Raw genomic sequence first — 21,747 nt, 5'->3', positions numbered from 1 at the left:
GCCATAGACCTAGTTGAAAATACTCTGGTTTCACCTTGAATTCCCTTACTACTAGAAATGTAACAGTACAAAAAGAGTCACATAGCCAAATGGACAAGGTAATTTTAGAGATTTTATGACACTGGTTAAAAGCAAAGGAAATGAAAAGGTGATTAACTTTACTGTAATTGTTGGTTTTATGCAAATAACGTTAACTGCCTGAGAATATCTACACAGTGCAACTTTTATTTTCCTTTGTTAGAATATTCAGAAAAGAAAACTGATAGATTAATTGACTGATTAAACTTCAATTCTGAGGCTACTTTAGGCATAAAGGCTAAAGAAATTATCCGTACAAAACTTTGCTATTTCAAGACCCTCACAGCTAAAATGATTGCTCTCAAAAACAATGTTTTCGAAGAGAGACATTTGCTTTCTGCCATGGCAGCAGGTTCAGAAGGAGAATGTATCAACATTTCTAGGACAGAGTTGAGAACACACAGAGAAACAGGGTCTTTAAGAATGAGTGACAGCAGGAAGGTACCTCTAAGAAAGGCTTTTCAAACTCTCTGGGCTATCAAACAGTAAGAGTTCAAACCTTGATAAGGAAGTAGCTTCTAAGTGTACTCTCAAGGTGCAAAAACTATAGCCTTTGTCAAAAATGACTGCTAGGAACTATGCCATAGAAAGAATGGAAGCTGTAAAATGATATTTTCCCTGCTGAGTAGCCCACAAAGAGAATTTAATCCACTTTCCTTTCCATATTTTTCTTGTAGGGGTATTTGGACTAGTGTTAGCATTTGTACTACGCTATGTGGATAACTAGGTTTCCTGGCCATTAGTGTAACTACAATAACCATTCAGTTAATTTGAGAAACTGCATGATCAGGTGAGGGTTATTGGATGGATAGGAGAGAAGGCCTAGATAAGGCTCCAGAAGCAAGGGTTTTCAGGTTAGATGAGGCCATACAATGGGCAACCACACAAGTTAGCATCAAAATGGGACTAAGAGAGTGGCTTTGGCCTAGCATGATTTGGCTTCCTTTAGACATCTCATAATTTGGGAAAGGGTGAAAGGCATACAGTAGTCCTGGTGGTCACACATAAACTAGAGTGTCCCAGGGAGCCTGTATTCTAGCAAGTTGGCTCAAATGGGAATGTGCTTCGCTATAAGAAAGCAGTGTGAGTTGATCATCCATTCACAAAGCCTCATGACCTCCCAATCTGTGGAATAAGACCATGTTTTCTCTTGTTTGTTGATGTACCCTACTAGTAATACATTGTAGGAGCATATTGCAGTCACATTCTGGGGATATGATCCTGAAAGACAACCAACACAAATAGAACCACTCTCATTTCCAGGACACTGATGCACAGTAACACCTGCTGTTGAGTTCAAGTCCTCGATGATGTACCCTGTGGTCATCTCTCTTCCTCGTATTAAAGATTCTGCAAAGAAAAGGGAATGAATGGTCCCAGAGCTGACAGGGAGTGGCCTGATGGTTGGCAGGCATGGAGACAAAAAAGATATATAAAAACACATTTAAGCACACTGAGAAAAGTTGTAAGCATGTAATAATGCACATATACCCTACTTGCTTGAATAATTACCCAAAGTAAAACAGCTCAACATTATTTAAAAATGTGCAAAAAGCTTACATAGAAATAAATGGAACAGTATATGGAGAATAATATTCAGGAGAAGGAGTGTAGGGAAGGCAAGAATAAAGCAGTTAATGTAATGGAGTGAATTAAAATTGTTAAAAAGAAAATATATACATAAGCTGCATAAAAATAAAGGAAATGTTATTATGTTTATTTTTCTTTTCTTTTACTGTGTATGTGCCTATGTTACATTTTTAAAAAAATGCCATGTTTATAAAGATGTTAAAAAAAGAAAAAGCATGTACCTTTGATCAGCTTTATATGGCTAACTCTGTGATTTATATATAAACTCTTTACTGTTCTTTTTTCAAAGTATTTGATTTGTCATCTGTTAATGTTTGCAGTCTAGCAACTTCAGAGTTATTAATGCTAGCAAAATATGTATTTTTTATTAAATGGAACCAGTAATGAAAATGTAATGACACATATGTGCAGTCTGTTCTGATTACTGCAGTCTTTACCATTTTTTCAGATCAGTCATGCTTCATCAATTTCATTGTTCAGCAATAAGCTCATGTTTCCATCATTTCTAAGGAATGTTCCTAATGACAACTTCCAATCTACTGCTTTAGCCCAATTACTGATACATTTTGGCTGGACCTGGGTAGGAATTGTAGCTTCAGACAATGACTTTGGTCAGCTGGGTAGTCAGAACCTAAAAAGAGAGATAACTCAAACAGAGAGCTGTATCGAATTCCTTGAAGTAATTCCAACTCAGAACTCCAGACCCAGTATATTAAAAATAGCTGCAATGCTCAAGAAATCAACAGCAAATGCTATTATTTTATATACTACTATTGAAAACTTGATGCCGTTAATGGAAGAGGTCTTTGTACATAATATCAGTGGGAAGGTCTGGATAAGTATCACCTCCTGGTCTGTTTCATCAGACATTTCCAAGAAGGAATTTCTACAGTTATTTGAAGGTAGCATTGGGTTTGCTCTCCACAGCGGTGAAATTCCTGGATTTAAACAGTTCCTTTATAGCATCCACCCTTCATTATCACCTGATGACATTTTCATTAAAACGTTCTGGGAGCAAGCTTTTGGTTGCAAATGGCAAGATAATGAAACAAGTCAAACTTCAAAACTGAGTGAAGAAAAGAAGGGAATACACTGTACAGGGGAAGAAAAATTAGAAGACCTGGCTGTCTCTATATATGATGTATACAATTTCAGATTTACATTAAGTACTTACAAGTCAGTGTATGCCACAGCTCAAGCACTGCATGATATGTTCACTTGTAAGCCTGGGTCTGGACCATTTTACAACAGATCATGTGCAAATTATTCTGATAATATCCAGCCATGGCAGGTACGTACAGTTTATTAGACATCACATTTGTCGATACTCAGAATTCTTTTGCATCTCTAATACAATATTTGTCCTTAATAATTTAACAATTTAAGATGTATAATATTTTAAACATTGATGGTGCATACCTCATTAGAGAGAAGTAGTAAGCAAATGGGTACATAGGTGATTCATAGCTCAGTCTGTTCCCCCTCATACAGCTGATAAAAGAAACTTTCAAACTGTCATCATTATGATTGCAAACATGACCAAAACAGCCAAAAAAAACAGCAACCTTCAATTGAATAGGTTTTATTTGGAATACTTCAATGGATGTACTGCGGGAATGGAGTGTCCTTCTCAAGTACCCGTGACCTCCATCGAGGAGAGAGGACAGCAGTGTACACACCCAGGGGTGGTGCTATGTGACCAGGGGAGAGGGCGTAGAGTCCTACTGCACCCTGTCCCTCTCCTGTGTGGGGAGTCTGTCACCTCTGAGGTGCGCTGCAGACCACATCACTGTCCGAGCACCACCTTCATGGCTGTCCCCTTGGGGCAGCAGAGGAGCACCCGCACATCCTGCCGTGCAAACTGGACCCCCCCCCCACCGCCGGGAAGCAATGGGGATGGATGCCATTCCACCTCTCACTCCCCCTCTCCCCCCCGGGAGTCACTGGCTGGGTCACACCAGCCTCCTCCAGGGAGGGCGGAGAGTAAGAGGGAGGCAGAGAGGGTTGGGATGGAAGAGTGAGGAGAGGCAGTCCTCGGGGATGGCGCCATCCCGGGGCCGTTTATGTTAATGATCCTTCTGCAGGTTTACCTACAGAAACCTTGTTATGACTTTTACTTTCTCTAGATAATTAAGTTTGATCATCTTCTCGGCACACCGCCGGGGCCGTGACTGACTCCAGCAGGGCTGATCCGAGGACCTCACTAAACCATCCAATTGGTAGTAGCAATGGGCAGTGTGTTAAAGTTAGAAAGTGCACTGAAAACAGTGTGTACTGTCTCAAGACGTGTTTTTTCTCAAGTGCAACTACTGAGTTTACAATAAGATACTGAGTAAGGAATCCTGAAAAGAAGATCTGCTAATAAGGTTAACATGAAACTTGAAATAAAAAAAAAAAACAGTGGGTTTTCACAGAAAAAAAAAAGAACTATCTTCTCAAATTAAATATAACTTAACCTGAGGTCTAGTAACCTCAGGGTCAATATAGTTAGCTTGTGCACATATGGGCCACATCCTTTTTTTTTTTTTTTTTATGGAGTTGGGTATATTGGGGTACTTGCCTACTCTTTGTTGTTTCTTTGTGCTTCAAGAAATATAAAATGTTGTACGTATTGTAGAACTGCTGATGTTTACAGAGCTGTCAGCTATTTGCCAATCAAAAGTTACTTTTCCAAATGTATTCCCTTAGAAGTTGTTATTGACCATGCCGGTTCTGCAAGGATAGTGCAAACTTCTCTAGGAAGCACATATGACTTATTTCTTTAATTATTTGGAAAGTCTGTAAATGATCCAGTCAAATGGACCGTGGACAGTTGCATCCTAATGTGATAACAAAGAAGATGGAGGACTTTTATCAGTATAGTCTGTTCTTCTCTGGATCTAAATGAAAGGTGGAAAAGGAAGAAGGAGTTTGTGCTAAAGTACAATGCAAGTACATGCAAAAACTCTCGAAATCCAAGAAAAACATTCTGATGTTAATAAACATACTGCGTTGTTAGAGAAAGGATAATAGTACTTTGAAAGCATTGTCAGTGGAAACAAAACTGTTCAGTCAACACAAGCTAAGTCTATTTTCTTCCTGAAATCAGAGGGGAAACATGATTGCTGGCAGTAGAACCAACCACAGTAAAAGAAGTGAAAAGCAATATATGGGTCAGTAAGATACCTGACTATGAAAAGAAGATTCCTGTTGAACAAAACAAAAAGATGTGGGAATAAGGAGGTCTCTCCAGAATGTAGTAACTAATACATTCAGTTTTGGAGGGATCGCTTGAATGAAACAATATAAGAAAAACTATGACCGGGAAGTGGAAAAAGAGAAGAAGATACTGAATTTCTGTAGTCATGGAGAACAATAGCAGTACAGAGCATGTCCCATTAAAGTTGTGAAAACTATTGCTGGGGTGTATTGTTGTCAGATCTGATAATATTCTACATTTAAAATCACATTTACATGTTGCAGACATCTTAGTATGTCAGAGTAGGTTCTGATCATTTGGCAGACAGGGAATTTGGTTGACATCTGTTTAAATGACCGCATTTGGCTGACTATACTGATAATCAACAGGTGTGTGAAATAGGCAATCCACAGGTAAGGACTATTCCCTTTCCTGGGGATTGTGTGATTTCAGAGTTAGTATATATAATTGGCAGGATGTATAGGAGGCACATTTGCAGTGCGCAGCTTGGCTTTTAAGGGCCCTAGTGGTTGTTAGCCTATTAACAACCTATCAACCTATGAATCTATTTATTTGTGTTAGACTATATTGTGGCATGCCAGTATCATTGGGGAATCTATGATAACTCTCAATTTACACTCATCTGCAAATTTGGTGAGCCAGAGGCCTTTGACATTGGCTTTGGTTTCTGAGAAATACATGGCAAACGGAAGAGGGCTCTACAAAAAGCCCTTGGGCACTGTGGTGACTAGTCTCCTGGTGGAGGTGGTCTTATCAATCCTGACTTCTTGTGTCCTAGCTGTGAGCCAGCCAGCAATCCAGGGAGTTATACAGGGACTTATGCCTTGTTCTGAGAGTTTGTCAATAATACCCAAGTGGGGTATTGTATTGAATGCCTTGGCCAGGTCAAGGTAGGCAGTTTACACTATTTTCCCTTCATCCATAGCCTTGTTTACCCTCTCCGAGAAGTCTACCAGGTTGAGTAGGCAAGACCTTCTTTTAACAAAGCTAAACTTGGATGGATCCAATGTCTGTAGGTTGCTAATGGCCTTGTTGATCATTTCCATGATAATTCATTCCATGGCTTTGCATATTAGACTTGTCAGACTGATGGGTCTGCATTTCCCAGAGTCAGTTGACTTATGAAAAGGGATGCCCACTGTGGGCTCCCCATTCACCTGGCTTGTAACCTTTATTGAGGCTGTAGTTCAAGAGTACCTCAAGTGGTCCTGCTAGGTCATGTTTTAGGCTATTTAGGAGCATATTTAGGGATATCATTAGGGCCCATTAAAGCAGTATTTCTGGCCTTAGTAAGAGCAACTAGGACCTGCTTCCTGTTGGATAGTTGATGAAGAATATGCTAGAAGGGATTTCACAAGGGGAAGTGGGGGAGGAAGTTAGGGCTAAATTTATTAGCCAGTATATTCTCTCTGTTACCCTGGTCAGTGGAGGATGTATCATTTATGACTAGTTCTGCACACTGCTGAGTATTACCTATAAGGTTCCTGACATAGCCGAAGAAGGCCTTATGATTGTTCTTAGCTTGAGAGGCTATCCAGACTCTGTAGTTGGCCTTGTTGGACTTTATTGTAGGTTCATAGGTGTGTACTAGGCTAATGGCCCTGGGGCCTATGTAAACCTAGCCAATAAGAATCCCTAGTATCATGTCAACAGACGTTTGTTCCCATTGCCTGTATCCAGCAGGGCAGCTAAGGTGATCCCCAGGGTGAATTTCTATTTCCCATCCACTCAGCAAGATTTCTTTTGAAAAGGGCCATAGAGAAGCTCTGCTTGAGGTGGATGGGGAGTCTATTCCAGAGCATGGGCAGTCTCTGGGTAAGGAACCTATCCCTCCAGCATGTTCTATTTAATGTGATAACAAGACTGAGGTTCCTGGAGCATGTGGCATAGCAGGATTGGGGTTTTTTTAAATGTAACATGTCTAGCAGTTCTGGGTCAGACATTGCTTTGTAGGTTAAGCAGAGATCACCTCTAAGACCTCTTAGTTTCTTGTTTAGTTGAATCAAAGAGCTCTTGTCTCTGTGAGAGTTAATCTTTCTGATTCTGGCAATGACCTTTTTTCTTTTGTTATATACCCTGCTAAGGTAAGGATGCTATCAGTGTTTTTTGTGTGTGTGTGTGTGTGTGTGTGTGTGTGTGTGTGTGTGTGTGTGTGTGTGTGTGTGTGTGTGTGTGTGTGTGTGTGTGTGTGTGTGTGTGTGTGTTAGATCTGAGCTTACTTCTGCATGGTATGGCAGCCTCAGTACAGCCACTTAGATGTTTGTACAGGGCTTTTGTGAATTATTCTGCATAAGTAGCTGTGTTCTCAGGGTTTGGGGGAGCTAAAGTTTGACAAACTATCACTTAATAGGAGGTAGTTTTCTTTAAAATAGTTCCTATCTATTGTAGGTTTAGTTGGGTTTTCCAGGTTGATTTTTATTTCAAAGGAAACAGCTTAGTGGTCTGACATTACCAATAAAGACATAACAAAGTGGAGGATGCAATGCTCTCCCATGTTGGTGAGTACTAAGTCCAGTATGTTTGATCTTCTGGTTGAAGTGAGCGCTATCTGGTCTGGGGTGTTCATTTTGATAAAGTCCAGGAAACATTGTGCCTAATGAGTTAGAGGCATTATATATTTCCTAGTCTATAGAGGGGGAGGTAAGTCTCCCATTAATCCCTATTATAAATAATATAAATTATTATTTGCTTGGATGGTGAGTGCCTCTACTAGATCTAAGTAAGAGTTGTGTGTTTTGTGGGTCATAAAGTGTGACCTGTATCTGGCCAAGACATGGTAAGTGACTTTGTGGAAAGTTCAGTATGGATGTAGATAAACTCAAGGCCATCATCCTTAGCCATTAACCAAGCTGGAGTTGTATTTATTGCTAACGTAGATTGAGACACCTTCACCTTATCCCCTGCCTGTGCCGCTATTGGCCCAAATGTATGGAAGACACTGTAGCCTTGCACTGCTGGAGTACTTTCTGTGGCTTTAAACCAAGTGTCAGTAACAGCACAGATGTCTACAGTCTCTAAAATAAAGAGAGCTTGCAGGGTACAGAGTTTCTTGTTCAGGCTCATAGCATTGAGCAGTCACACCTTAAGGTTTCTTTCAGTTTTGTTTTTTTCTTTCTATGTTGGTAGTATTGTCATTTTGACATTGCCTAAAAAAAGGCTCTAAGGGAATGGATGAAGTTTTAGCTAATATTTGAAAGCCCAGGGGGAACAGTTCTTGGCAAAGCAATATGGTCTGTTAATCATGTCCTTCTGTGCTGAAAGATATTGGTCCCCTGGAGTAACACCAGAAACTAAGCCAAGTAGCATCCTCTGTAACCTGTAATGTTAAATTGTTCATCTAACCTTCTTTCCTGCTGTTTGGGTTCGGAGCCGATCCTCAGCTCCGACTCGGCCATCTTCTATAGCTCGAGAGCTGTTTACTGGCTCAAGGCTACCCTTAGCCCAGCATGCCCAGCATCAGCTACCCAGATCTTGTTTGCCACTTCAGCTGCGAGGTTGCTTCATTACTGGCTCAGGCTTAGTATAGTTTTTTTCTATTAATATATTGTTGTTTATTCTTGAAAGTTTGTCAAGTATTTTTCTATTTTTTGTCTAGATAATATTCCTTTATCCCTTATTGCATTCTTGTGTATTTTTGCTTTGTTGGCCATCGCTCCATAACTCGCAGGCCTTCTGTTCCCTTGAACTCATTTAAATTAGAGAGTTCTCCCCCACCCCCCAGGTTAGCTGTTTAAATTAGAGGCTTTCCTTCTGTTCCTTAACTATAAAAAAAAAAAAAAGTCTATTTGTTTCTTGTTTTTTGTAGTATAGCTTTTTATTATTGTTGTTGTGGTTGTTGTTACTATAATATCTAAAGATACCAAGGTATCTGGCTTCAAAAGGTGTGACTCATGCTGTCAGAAAATGTCTCTGACAGATGGGCATACTAGTTGTGTATATTGTTTGGGCGCTGTTCACCTGCAGGACTCCTGTTCTATATGTCACACTTTTAGTCCAAGGATTCTGCAGGAATGCAAAAACAAATTAATCCTTCGGGGATTATTGAAGCTATACTCAGCCAGCGAAATACCCTAAGTCTGTCAAGCCATTGGCTCTACCTTTGGAGCCGACTCCTTTACTTGACCAGCCAAGTATGTCGGTGCCAGCTGGCACCGACAAGACAACTCCTCTTTTGGCTCCATCTGCTATTTTGGAGCCGTCTCGGAGCCATAAAAGATTGAGGTCTCCGTCCTTGGAGTCCATCCACTCAGCACCTCAGTCACCTTTGTTACAGAGTGAACGTAGCCATCATTCTTCCCACTCCTCTCGATCCTCTAGATTATCAGATCATGATGTGGAGAGAGTAGTAAGTAGGTTGCTTAAGTCACAGGCACTGGCAAAAATTCTGTCCAGCCCACCTCAACAAGTATCGGCTCCAACGGCCATGGTTTCTGTTCCTCCTCCGACTACATTTAGCTCAGAGCCGGAGAACATGGATTTGGAGGTAGTAGAACCATCAGTGCCGATCATCATCTCTCCTTCGGTTCTGAAGTTGGCTCCAATTACCTCGATTGTACCTCCTATCGAGGGATCTGGGTGCCGAGGCTCTCTCGTCAGCTCCGAGGGGGGGAGTGGCATCGGACCCTTGTCCAGCCCTGTTCTCCCCCTTGGATCTTCAGCGCAGGTGAGCTCAGCTCCAACATCGGCGTCAGAGCCATCACCCTCGATGTGGATTAAGACTCCTGTTTCTTTGGAGCCAGAGCTTTCTCTGCCTAGAGGTCGGGATGTCTTTGAGGTCATGCGGAGTGTGCTGTCCCCCGAAACAGCTCTGCTTCCAGCTCCATCAGCTCCTCCCCCTGTGGTGTCTGTTCCAAACTCTACTCCTCCTCCAGACCCCAAGCGTAGGGAATCTATGCCCCAGGACACCCCATTGGGTGATCCCTCTTCTTGCGAAGCCTCCCCTGATCACTCGGAGGAGCCTCCCTGGAAGAAGAAGTGCAAGAGGAAGCACATACACTCCCCTGAGCCTGTCACTTCAGATACAGACATGGATTAATCGGAAGGGTCCCCAAGGTCTTCCTATGAAGATGTTTCCTTTTCGGACATCCTTGAAATGCTTAGACAGAGGAGGGACTGGACTTCCCTAGCCCCTACTGAGGACGAGTCTGTATACCTGGATGCATTCGGTTCCCGATCTTCCACCTCCTGGGTATCTCCTCCTTTCAATCCACTCATGTCTGTAGTGGCTCAAAAGGCTTGGTCAGCTCCAGATTCTGTGGAACCTACTCCAAGGAGACCGAACAAATTTATTACAGCCCCCCAGGACAAGCAATTCCTCTCCAAAGGTGTGCCCATTGATGCCATGGTGGTAGCAGCAGCCACCAAGAAAGAGTTAGCAGAAACCTCTTCATCTGTTCATCCTCCGAACAAAGAGTCTCGGACGATGGACAGATATGGAAAGTGAATGTTTGCTTCAGCGACCTTTTCAATGAGGTCCCTGAATTATCTATGCCATTTTACACATCTTCAAAGGGATCACCTGAAAGAGCTTGGATATACCCTTCAAGATCCTACAGCTGAAGGAGCACCAGCCAAAGTAGCTTCTCAGCTTGTGACTCTTAATTCTATAGTCAACTCTTCCATGAAGCTGATTTCCTATGCAGCCGATGGAGCGAGCAGAGCTGCAGGGACAGGTGTGGCTCTCAGGAGACATGCTTGGATGCGGCTGTGTCAGTTTTTGAAACCCTTTTGAGTGTCCTTCACCAGTACTCCCTTTGATGGCTCTTTTCTCTTTGGGCCTCAGGTGAAAGACACGTTGACCAGGTGTGAGCAGGAAGGCAAGACTCTCTCTGCCATGGGAGTCCATTTTTCCACTCCTTCCCGACCTTATCCCAAGGCTCAGAAGAGCGGAAAGATGTGGTTCCAAAAATCTCAGGGACCCTTGCGTGACACACGTGGTGATTTTTCCCCCAGGGGCAGAGGGGGAAACAATAATAACAGATGCCGCCCTTGTGGCAGAGGGGAACCGCAGAACCAGGGTGACAGAAAAACCTTCTCTGCCAAACCCTTCCATCATCCCTGAAGGGTTGCCCGACTGCTCACCTCTGGAGGCAGTCGGGGGAAGACTTTTGCTGTACCCAAAAGCCAGACAAAATATAACAAGAGACAGATGGGTACTATCCATCATATCCAGAGGTTACAATATTCCCTTCCATCAATCCCCCATAGAATCAAAAAAGCCCATCCCAGATGTCCCACCCAATCTAAGGGATCAAGCAGTGACAGAAGTTTCAAGACTGCGAGAAAAAAGAGCCATTCAAGAAGTCCCCGCAGACCAACTAGAATCCGGAACTTACTCAAGATTCTTTTTAGTACCAAAAAAGACAGGGGACTGGAGACCAATACTGGATCTCAGCAGATTGAACAAATCTGTACAAAAAGAAAAGTTCCGGATGGTGACACTGCGGTCCATTTTTCCTTTTCTGGGTCAGGACAATTGGATGTGCTCGATAGATCTTCAGGACGTGTACTACAATATCAAGATGGACAGATGCTCCAGGAGATTTCTTCACTTCCGGGTAGGGGCTAGTCATTACCAGTTCAGAGCTCTGCCCTTTGGTCTCACCTCAGCCCCCAGGGTGTTCACCAAGTATATGGCAGTAGTCATGGCTCACCTGAGGCATCAAGGATTCCAGGTGTTTCCCTATCTAGACGACTGGCTCCTGACTGCTACCACCAGGCGTCAACTCTTAGAGGCACGGGATTACACAATCACATCATGCACTCAACTGGGCATTACAGTACATTTTGAAAAATCTGCCTTGTTGCCCTGTCAGTCTATTACATACATAGCAGCAGAATTAAACACAAAAGAAATGTTTGCAAGATTACCACAGGAAAGAGTTTCCACTATTCATCAACAAGTGTTAATTCTAATGCAGAGCAAAAGGGTTCAAGTCAGACATGTCCTTCAAGCTCTAGGCTCCATGGCAACTGCCATTCTTCTTGTCCCATTAGCGAGTTTCCACATGAGAATCCTTCAGTAGCTTCTTTTCATGCAGTGGTCTTTCCAGGAACTACCCATGTCTGACATTATCCTGATCACAGAAACATGCAAAAGGCACCTTCTTGGTGGATGGTCTCCCCACTAGTAATTCAGGGCAGACCTTTCATGCAACCCCCTCCAGTAGCCACAGTGACCACGGACACCACCCTGATAGGGTGGGGGAGCATTATCTAGACAGGACAGTCCAAGGCACTTGGCAACCTCACAAGTACCATCTGCATATCAATGTCCTAGAAATGAGAGCTGTTCTCCTAGCGTTGCAAGCCCTTCAAGACTCTCTTCCTTCCGGGACGATTGCAATCCAAATGGACAACATGTCAGTGGCGTGGTACATCAACAAACAGGGCGGGACCAGGTCTTACCCCTTGTGTCGAGAAGCACTCAGACTGTGGCAATGGGCAATTTCCTCCCAACGTTTTCTGATAGCAACGCACATCCCTGGGAAATCCAACGTTATAGTGGACAGGCTCAGCAGAGCTATCCTCATGCCTCACAAGTGGTCTCTGAATCAGGAAGTTGTGGATCTTATCTTCCGCAAATGGGGACAGCCTTGCTGCAACCTATTTGCCACTCCTCTCAACAACAAATTCAGCAGCTACTTCTCCCTACTTCCTCTTCCAGGTCATATACCCAGAGATGCTCTAGTCCACGATTGGCCTCAAGGACTCCTTTATGCTTTTCCCCCTTTTCCCCTAATTCCAAGACTCATACAGAAAGCAAAATCGTTGGGTTGCAAAATGATCCTCATTGCCCCCATATTGGCCTCAACAAATATGGTTCCCGTTCCTACACCTCCACCTTCTGGATCAACCGTGGATTCTGGACCCGGTTCCAGATCTTCTGATTCACCAATCAGGCGGGTTGCACCAGTCCCTTCAAAGTCTCCAGCTCACAGCTCGGTTACTCCACTTCCAACCTTAGCCAGGCTTTCCAATATCTCCCCAGCAGACCGTGATATTATTGTTTCCTCACATAAGTCTACTACGAGGAAAATGTATGCAAGTAAATGGAAACGGGTTTCTTACTGGGCAGAATCTAGAAATTTGGATCCTTTCTCAGCCCCAGTCCATGAAATTCTTGAATTTCTAGCACAGCTTTTTCAGTCTGGTGCGGCTTCCACTACCATTAGAGTACAATTAGCTGCCATTTCTAATTTTCATATCGGTATGTTTAATTCTAGCATAATGTCTCATAAGCTCTGCAAAGCCTTTATGAAAGGAACATCTCTTCTTAGACCCTCAGTTAGAGATCCTCCCCTTCCTTGGGATCTCAATTTAGTTTTAGCCTCCTTAATTTTGCCTCTCTTTGAACCGGCAGCATCATGTTCTTTAAAATTTCTTTCTTGGAAGACACTTTTTCTGGTTGCTATGACTTCAGCTAGACATGTCTCAGAACTTCAAGCACTATGTGTTCGTCCTCCTCACCTGGTGTTTCACAAGGACAGAGTTTCTCTGAGGACCAATCCATCCTTTATTCCTAAAGTCTGCTCAGAGAATAATTTAAATCAATCCATAGATCTCCCAGTTTTCTTTCCTAATCACAGCAACAAGGCAGAATACAAGCTCCACCAATTGGATGTACACAGACAATTGCGTTTTTACCTCCACAGAACTAAGGAACTAAGAAAGTCAGACCAGTTATTTCTTTCTTATGCTTTCAACAAACAAGGCCTTTCAGTTTCTAAAGTGACCATATCCAGATGGTTATCTGATACTATTGTCTTTATTTATCGGTTACAAAATAAAGAGCTACCAGCTAAACCAAAAGGTCATTCCACTAGAGCATTAGCCACCTCTGTAGTTTTTCAGTCTAGGTTGCCCATAGACTCAATCTGTGCAGCTGCCACTTGGGCAAACCCCCACATTTTTATCTCTCATTACAATGTAGACATGGTCTCCCGGAGCAGAGCTTCCTTTGGTTCTACTGTTCTGAAGAGTTTGTTCCAATGAGCCACCTGCGATTTTAGGTGCTAGGGACACTGTCCCAAACAGCAAAAATGAAGGCGAGATGGACAACTTAGCATAAAGAAGTTATGTACCTACCATAAATTTCCATGTTAGTTGTCTTCATCTCGCCTTCCTTCTTGTGTCCCTCCCTCCTTCCCCCTTCCTAAAGGATTGTGAGGAGTTCCCTTTTGTTTTCACTGGCTGAGCATCTTTTATTACTTCACATGCCAGGTAATTTATAACTCTTTCCTTGTTTAGGTGTATTAGACAACCAGTTTTTAGTAACTGGTTACTCTACTTATGTCTAGTGTGCGCTATCACAAACGAGATCTGGGTAGCTGACACTGGACATGCTGGGATAAGGGGTAGCCTCAAGCCAGTAAACAGCTCTCGAGCTATAAAAGATGGCCGAGTCAGAGCCGGGGATCAGCTCCGAACCCAAACAGCAAGAAGGAAGGCGAGATGAAGACAACTAACATGGAACGTTATGGTAGGTACATAACTTCTTTTTCTGATTGTTGCATCATTTGTTGTAATGGGTCTGAAATGAGGCTGTACATTAAAAAATACATGATAAATTGAAAAATCAAAAACATACATACTATTCATTGACAGCATACAATACCTTGTAGATTGCAGAATGTATCTAGAGGATACCTGATATAAAGCTAGTTTATTACCATAAAACACTATTCGATTTAATGTTGGTGCATATATTTCATAACAAATATTAGTCTGGCGGTCACACAAAAACTAACTATCACATGACAGTGCTTAGTTAGGCATCATCCAATCAGAAATAGTTATGGATGATAATATGAGTTCTGACTTGTGTGTTACTGTTGCAATAAAAGGTGAATGATTTACTATTCTCCTATTATTATACTCAGTATTACAACACAGGAACCATGAGGGCTGTGCCAGTAACATATGGTGTAAAATAAAAATACTCTGCATGCCCAGAGTACGGAGTCATTTGCTTTTTCAATTTAAATTCCTGCAAAATTCTGGGGTCACTGGAAAATATCTCCTTTCCATCAAGATGCAGCAATGTCAGTGTTAGCTATTGTATTTATGAGGTACAGGATACAAAATTGCTTGCCAAATCTTTGATTAAATTATGTCTTTTGATAATCTGTTTCATCTGAAAACCCAGTTCATTCAAAACAGGTTTACTGAACTGATCAGCATTTCTCATACTTTATATATTTCTCCAGAGCATTATGAACTGCACCTTGTAGGTTCCATATAGCATCTACTAGATACTACACTGTAAGAACATTACATGATTTGAAAAGTATACAAGTATTGTATGAAATATGCAAAATGACCATAGATATATGTAATTTATGATATAGCAGTAATACTGATAATCCTGAAGGAGGGAGTACAGGTAAACATCTGCCCTCAGTGTCATGCAGACACGATGATAGGTTCATGATAGGTTCTGTAGACACAAACTTTTATTCGGTGACCAGACTCTGATCATTCACAGAGCTGTTATGAGAAAAAGAGTCAAAGTACTCTGTTACTGTCTGTGAGTAGTACTGCTGTCACACAGATGGTCTGCCTGCATCATCATTGCCATCAGTCTGAGAGTGTCCAGAGTAGTACACACACACACACACACACACACACACACACACACACACACACACACACACACACACACACACACAGCCATCAGGCACTAGTATATCTGTCATGTAGGTGCAATACTCTTCATCAGTGGTAGTGTAATAAGTCAAAATGAAGTATTGATCATTTTATTGCTGATCAGTTCACCAAAGGCTATTTGGTTATGACTTACTGAGAAAACATTGCTTTCAAAAATTAACTACATTTTTTTAATTCTCCATGATCCTTACTGAACCATGACTCATCTTCTGGCTGCTCCTCCCACCTATCCTCTACCCTCCTCAGGTAGCCATAGCGCTTTTTTCAGACAATCTCTGCCATATCCCTTGGCTGAGAGGTCCCCCAACTACTCAGAAAGTTGAACTCAAAGAGTTTACATTTTTGTCAGTTCACTGGCTGATCAATCAACCTTGGACAGTCATCTATAGACTAGTCAGTGGAGAAGCAACTTATTCTTACTACAAAGCTGTGACACCAGTACATGTTCTGTGCTTTCAGTGGTGACAGTGTTGTAATCTGAATGGCACAAAAGTATTACGTGTCATCATCGAGCAGTAACATAGCTGTCACAGACAGAGACAGTACCATATTCTGTGTTATCACTGTAGGTCATATTGGTGACACTGCGTTGTATTTTGCTAACAGGGAGTGTCACAGTTGTTAAATGATTTGTTCTTAATCACTACTACAGCCAGAAATCACATTAATTATTTTATTTATTCAATGTTTGTTGGCCAACAATGAGGTGATCCGCACAAGACCAATTTCAACCACTACCAGCTGTCCAAAAATTATCTTCACTTTAATGAAAGGCAGTGTCACATCAGAAGTGTATCAGAGCTCAGCAAGTTGTTGATAGTGAGTAAACCTGCTGACAATATTGAAGTATAGCAGGTGGTTGTAACTAAAAGGCAGAATCTGTGTTGTTTTTTTTTTTTGCATGTGCCACTGCTATTACATCTTTCCCTTGTAAGTGAGTACTCTGGGGCATTAATGACATACAGCATGCAGCAGCTCTTTGTAAGCCAATTTATAACTCATTGTCATGAATTTACGTGCACTGCACCAGAGTTCTCAATCCTTATCTGAACATCTGCTGAAACAGGTTGGGAAAGGACTGACTGCAACACACCAAGCAACAGTTTGAAGAATAGAAACCAACATAACGTACATACAAATAATCTGTTTCTTATAGTGGACACTGTAGTCCTGTGACTAATATAGGCAGTTTTACATTTGTTGTATATAAACTTCCCCTTTTACATGTCTACCTAGTAAGATAAGTAGTTGTGTTTCAAATCCAGAGGCATACAGCTGTTTCAGAATGAGCATTTATATTTTATATTGCCAGCAGCAATTTGACATTCACAGCAAACAGTGTTCTCACTTCACAGCGAGAGATTCTCCAATTCAATTCTCAGCTGGAGTGCCTTCTATGTGGAGTCTACATGTCCTCCTGTGTTTGCATGGGTTTCCTCCAGGTGCTCCAGTTTCTTCCCACATTCCAAAGACATGCAGTAGGTGGATTTAACACACTAAATTGGCCATAGCTATAAGTGTCCACATGAGTGTCTTGTATGGAAGAGCAACAGTGACAGGGCTAGCCACCTGGTGGTGTGAATCTTGGCTCTAGATTACTGTCACTTTTGAAGTGACACCCCAACCAAAGGTGCAAAAACGGGAAAAGGTGTTATGGACTGGTGGATGGATGGATGGACACACACAAACACACACACACAAACACACACACACGCACACACACACACACACGCACACACACACACACACACACACACACACACACACACACACACACACACACACACACACACACACACACACACACACACACTCACACAAAAATTAAGAAGAAATCTGGAAGTAAGATTTCCCCCTAGGGGGACAGCATCCACTTGTGCACTAGACCCATACTGGTAACCATTTGAAATGTCAGGACACACTATAGCAATTCCCGAAATATGGAAACTTTATGGCCATAAAATCGGACTTGTATATACAAAGTCCAACATGCCATTTCTCAGCATATTCCCTTTTCTCCAAGGTATGGTGATCTCAGAGTTGGTATATATAAGTTTGAGGGGATTGGGAGGCTTGAACCCCTCCAAAAAGAAGTTTAAAGGACGAGAGCAATTTTTGTGATTTGCTCTTCTCCTGTGTTTTCAGTCTTTTTTTTTCAGATTGTCAGCATATGACATTTCTGGTGCCGAGATTCCAATACGGAGCCAGAAATATTACTGCAGCCTGCTCTGAAATGTCGCTATGTACTAAACGAACTTGAGGTTTCTGTCCATTGTAATAATGTTTTTTATTTTATTTCACCTAGGTGAGATACCTATTTTGCTTTCTCTGACCACTTACAGTATGGCCCCGTATTCTTATTTTCTTAGAGATGCAATGTCTCTCCATATATCTGAGACTTTATTAAATGCATGATAAATGGCTGCACAATATTGATGACAACTCAGACTAGCAATGCAAAACAAAATGCAGTTGAATAATATACTCTTCTATGTATAATGCTTGATGACTACAGAGCATCACACTTTAGTATAAAATTTTGCTTCAGATTTCATAAGCAGTGTGTAAAATTGCCAATTTTCAATCACTAGCGGGATTTTGTGGGTTTTTTGTAGCTGTGAGTCATTAACTAACTTGAGGTTCCCTTGCAAAACAATTGTATTGAAATATTCACATAGAGATGTCTGACTGCAAGTTGCAGGATTTATGTTACCTTAAACAAAAACAGTCACAGGTCATCACTCCTTCATTGTAAAAAGTTCAGGCATTACAGTGCCTGTTTCTTTAAGTGTATGTGCTATAGAAAGAGAGAGGAACAACCACTAATAATAATAAGAAGAAGAATCACTTACTGTACCATGGAAGGAACTACCAACAAGGAGTACCTCCTGCAGCTTGTGTAAGTAGCACTTGGAAAATGTACTTATAGAGAGTCACCACATTCTGTAAATCAGTATCATCGCCCAACTTCCTGATTTGTATTCTCTCTTTTCACTCTGGCATTGCTGTAGGCTAGATAACCACATGCTGCTGTCATGGTGTAACACTGCTGTCAGACAGATTCCCTGCCCTTCATTACTAGCACTTTGTGCCAGAGTGGTGCCAGATCTCCGCATGCTGCTATCATGGTACAACACTCTGCTGTCAGACAGATTCCCTAACCCCCAGCACTGACACTGTTGTGTATTAGAGTGGTACCAGATCACTGCATGCTGCCATCATGGTACAACACTGGTGACAGACAGATTTACTGCCCCTCAGCACTGGCACTGTTGTGTATCAGAGTGGTGCCAGATGTCTGCATTCTGCTTTCATGGTACAACAGTGCTGTCAGACAGATTCACTGCCCCTCAGCACTGGCATTGTTGTATATCAGAGTGGTGCCATATCTCCGCATGTTGCTGTCATGGTACAACATCGGTGTCAAACAGATTCACTGCCCCTCAGCACTGGCATTGTTGTGTATCAGAGTGGTGCCAGATCTCTGCACGCTGCTATCATGGTACAACACTGGTGTCAGACCAATTCACTGCACCTCAGCACTGGCACTGTTGTGAATCAGAGTGGTACCAGATCTCCTCATGCTCCCATCATGGCATAAAACTGCTCCCAGACAGATTCTCTGCCCTTTATGTCATACCAGTTCTGCATGTTACAGTGGTAGCACATCACTCACTGTATGTTTCTCTCATGGTATAATACTGCTACCATAGGTTCATAGGCTGGTTCACAGGTTGGTACTAGGCTATCGGCCCTAGGGCCTACACAAGCCTAGCCATAACAATTCCCTGGCTATTTCTTCCCACAATATTTACTTCCCTGCACCCCTGTCTAGCAGGGCAACTGACGTGATCCCCAGGGTGAATTTCCTATCTCCCATTCAATCATCAAGGTTCCTTTTGAAGAGGGCCAAAAAGGCGCTCTGCTTAACATGTATGGGCAGTCTATTCCAGAGTTTGGGGAGCCTCTGGGTCAGGAACCTATCCCTCCAGAATGTTTTGTTCATTCTGATGACATGGTTTAGATCCCTGGAGTGTGTGACTCTGAGGGATTGGGATTTCTATGAGTGTATCATGTCCAACAGCTCTGGGTTTGACATGGCCTTGTATGTCAAGCAGAGATCACCTCTGAGTAGATGATATGTGACAGAGTATAGCTGGAGTTTTTTTAGATGGTTAGCATAGGGCATCTGCTTTAGGCCTGTGATTTTTTTAGTGAGGTATTTCTGTGGCCTTTCTAGTTGTTGCAGATGTCTTGAGAGGTACATACCAAATAGGGCATTGTATTCTATAATGGGTCTAATGAGGGATGAGTACAGTGAGACAATGACCTCCTTTTTTCTGGATGAAAAGCCCTTAGTGATGAGGTGTGCCACATAGAAGGATTTCCTGACTGTTGTGGCGATGTGGTTATCGAAGGTGAGACCACTGTCCACCTGTGTCCCTAAGTCTCTTATCACACTTACGGTGTTTAGTGTACTGCCACCTATGTGGTAATTCACGGGTACATGTTTTTTCCCAAAGGGAATAACTATACATTTCTTGACATTGAGCTTGAGCCCATGGCTCTGGCACTAAGCATATGTTTCTGTAAGGCCCTTTTTCAGAATATCTACATCATTTAGGGATTCAATAATGGCTCCAAGTTCGCGGTCATCTGTGAACTTCGTTAGCCAGATTCCCTTAGTGTTGGCCTGTTCGTCAGAGAAGCAGATGCCAAACAAGAGCAGTCCCCAGACTGAACCCTGAGGTACTCCACTTATCACTTGTCTGGAGCAGAATTCAGAGTCAGCTACTTTTACAGTGTGGGTTCCGTCAGTAAGCCAGTTGGCAACCCATCGAGTGATGTAGGGATTAATGCCCAGCTTAGTAAGTTTATCTATGATTCCAGAGTGGGGGATGGTGTTGACGGCCTTGGCAAGGTCCAGATAGGCTGTGTGGACCACCTTACCCTCGTCCACAGCTCTGGAGACTGATTCGAAGAAGTCAATCAGGTTCAATAGACAAGATCGGCCCTTCACGAACTCATACTGGGTGGGGTCCAGTGTTTGAAGGTTGCCAATGTTTTTGTTTATAAGTTCCATGATAATACATTCCATGGCCTTGCAGATCAGGCTCATCAGACTGATGGGGCAGTAGTTCCCAGGATCCAAGGTGGAGCCCCCTTGTGGAGTGGGTTAACTGCATCTGTGCGCCACTCAGTGGCATGAAGCCTGAGGTGAGGCTATGTTTAAACATGACACTTAGGTGAGGTGCCAGTTCATTTTGTAGTTTATGTAGTACACAGCCTGGGATGTCATCTGGTCCCATGGATGCTGTCTTCCTAGCTTTGGAGAGTGTGGTTTTTACCTGTGTGGCCGTTATTACCTTAATTTGGCAATCTTTTGGTATTGAGATGGTCCCTTTAGGGGGTGAGAGGGGGGTGAAGTTGGCACTGAATTGATCTGCCAGGATATTGGCAATATCCTTGTGATCAGTATATTAAATGACATTTTGTTGTAGCTCAGAGCAGATCTGAGCATTGCCATTTAGATTCTTGACATAGCTATAGAATGCCTTGAGGTTGTCTTTGGAATCTTTGGCAATTATCTACCCCAGACAAATTATCTACCTCATTTCTTCACAATGCACAGTGATTGCTGCAGTTGTAACTTTTCTGATCTAGAGCAGTTTGTTTGTACAAGAAAAGGAGATGTTTATATTTGCTATGCCAAATTGTCACACAAGTTACATATGAATGTTTTAGATAGTTTATATTATCTAGGTTAATATAAAATCATGTGATCAGTTTCACCTATAACTGATGAAAACATCTACAGTTATAATCATGTATCTCTTTTTCATCCATCTACCCTTTTCAGTTATTTTATTGCTTAACACTGCCCAGATATCTGATATCTTCACAGGAAGATACATAGTTTTGTACCCTGAAAAGTGACTAATACAGTCCTGTCCTACCTTTCATCACCCAAACAGATGTACTTATGAAAAAATGCATTCATGCATGCCTATGCCTATGTCACTCATGTACTGTACATACACACACACACACACACACATATGAGCGCACATGCAAGCACATACATACACACATGCACACACACACACACACACACACACACACACACACACACACACACACACACACACACATATATGAGCATGCATGCATGCACATACACACACACACACACACACATATATGAGCGTGCA

The 21,747-nt window shown here is 42.2% G+C and overlaps 1 protein-coding gene across 1 annotated transcript in view; it reads left to right on the top strand.

Moving 5' to 3' along the window:
- Nucleotides 1–21,747, top strand: part of LOC122810132 (extracellular calcium-sensing receptor-like) — a 143,087-nt gene that overhangs the window by 10,329 nt on the left and 111,011 nt on the right. Inside the window, exon 2 of the mRNA XM_044081606.1 lies at nt 2,117–2,959. Coding sequence (XP_043937541.1) covers nt 2,117–2,959 — 843 coding nt within the window. The remainder of the gene's footprint in view (nt 1–2,116; nt 2,960–21,747) is intronic.

Source organism: Protopterus annectens, chromosome 8.part1 (genome assembly GCF_019279795.1).
Source record: "Protopterus annectens isolate FY-2018-M chromosome 8.part1, PAN1.0, whole genome shotgun sequence".
Taxonomy (NCBI): domain Eukaryota; kingdom Metazoa; phylum Chordata; order Ceratodontiformes; family Protopteridae; genus Protopterus; species Protopterus annectens.
This window is presented reverse-complemented; position numbering and strand designations above follow the sequence as displayed.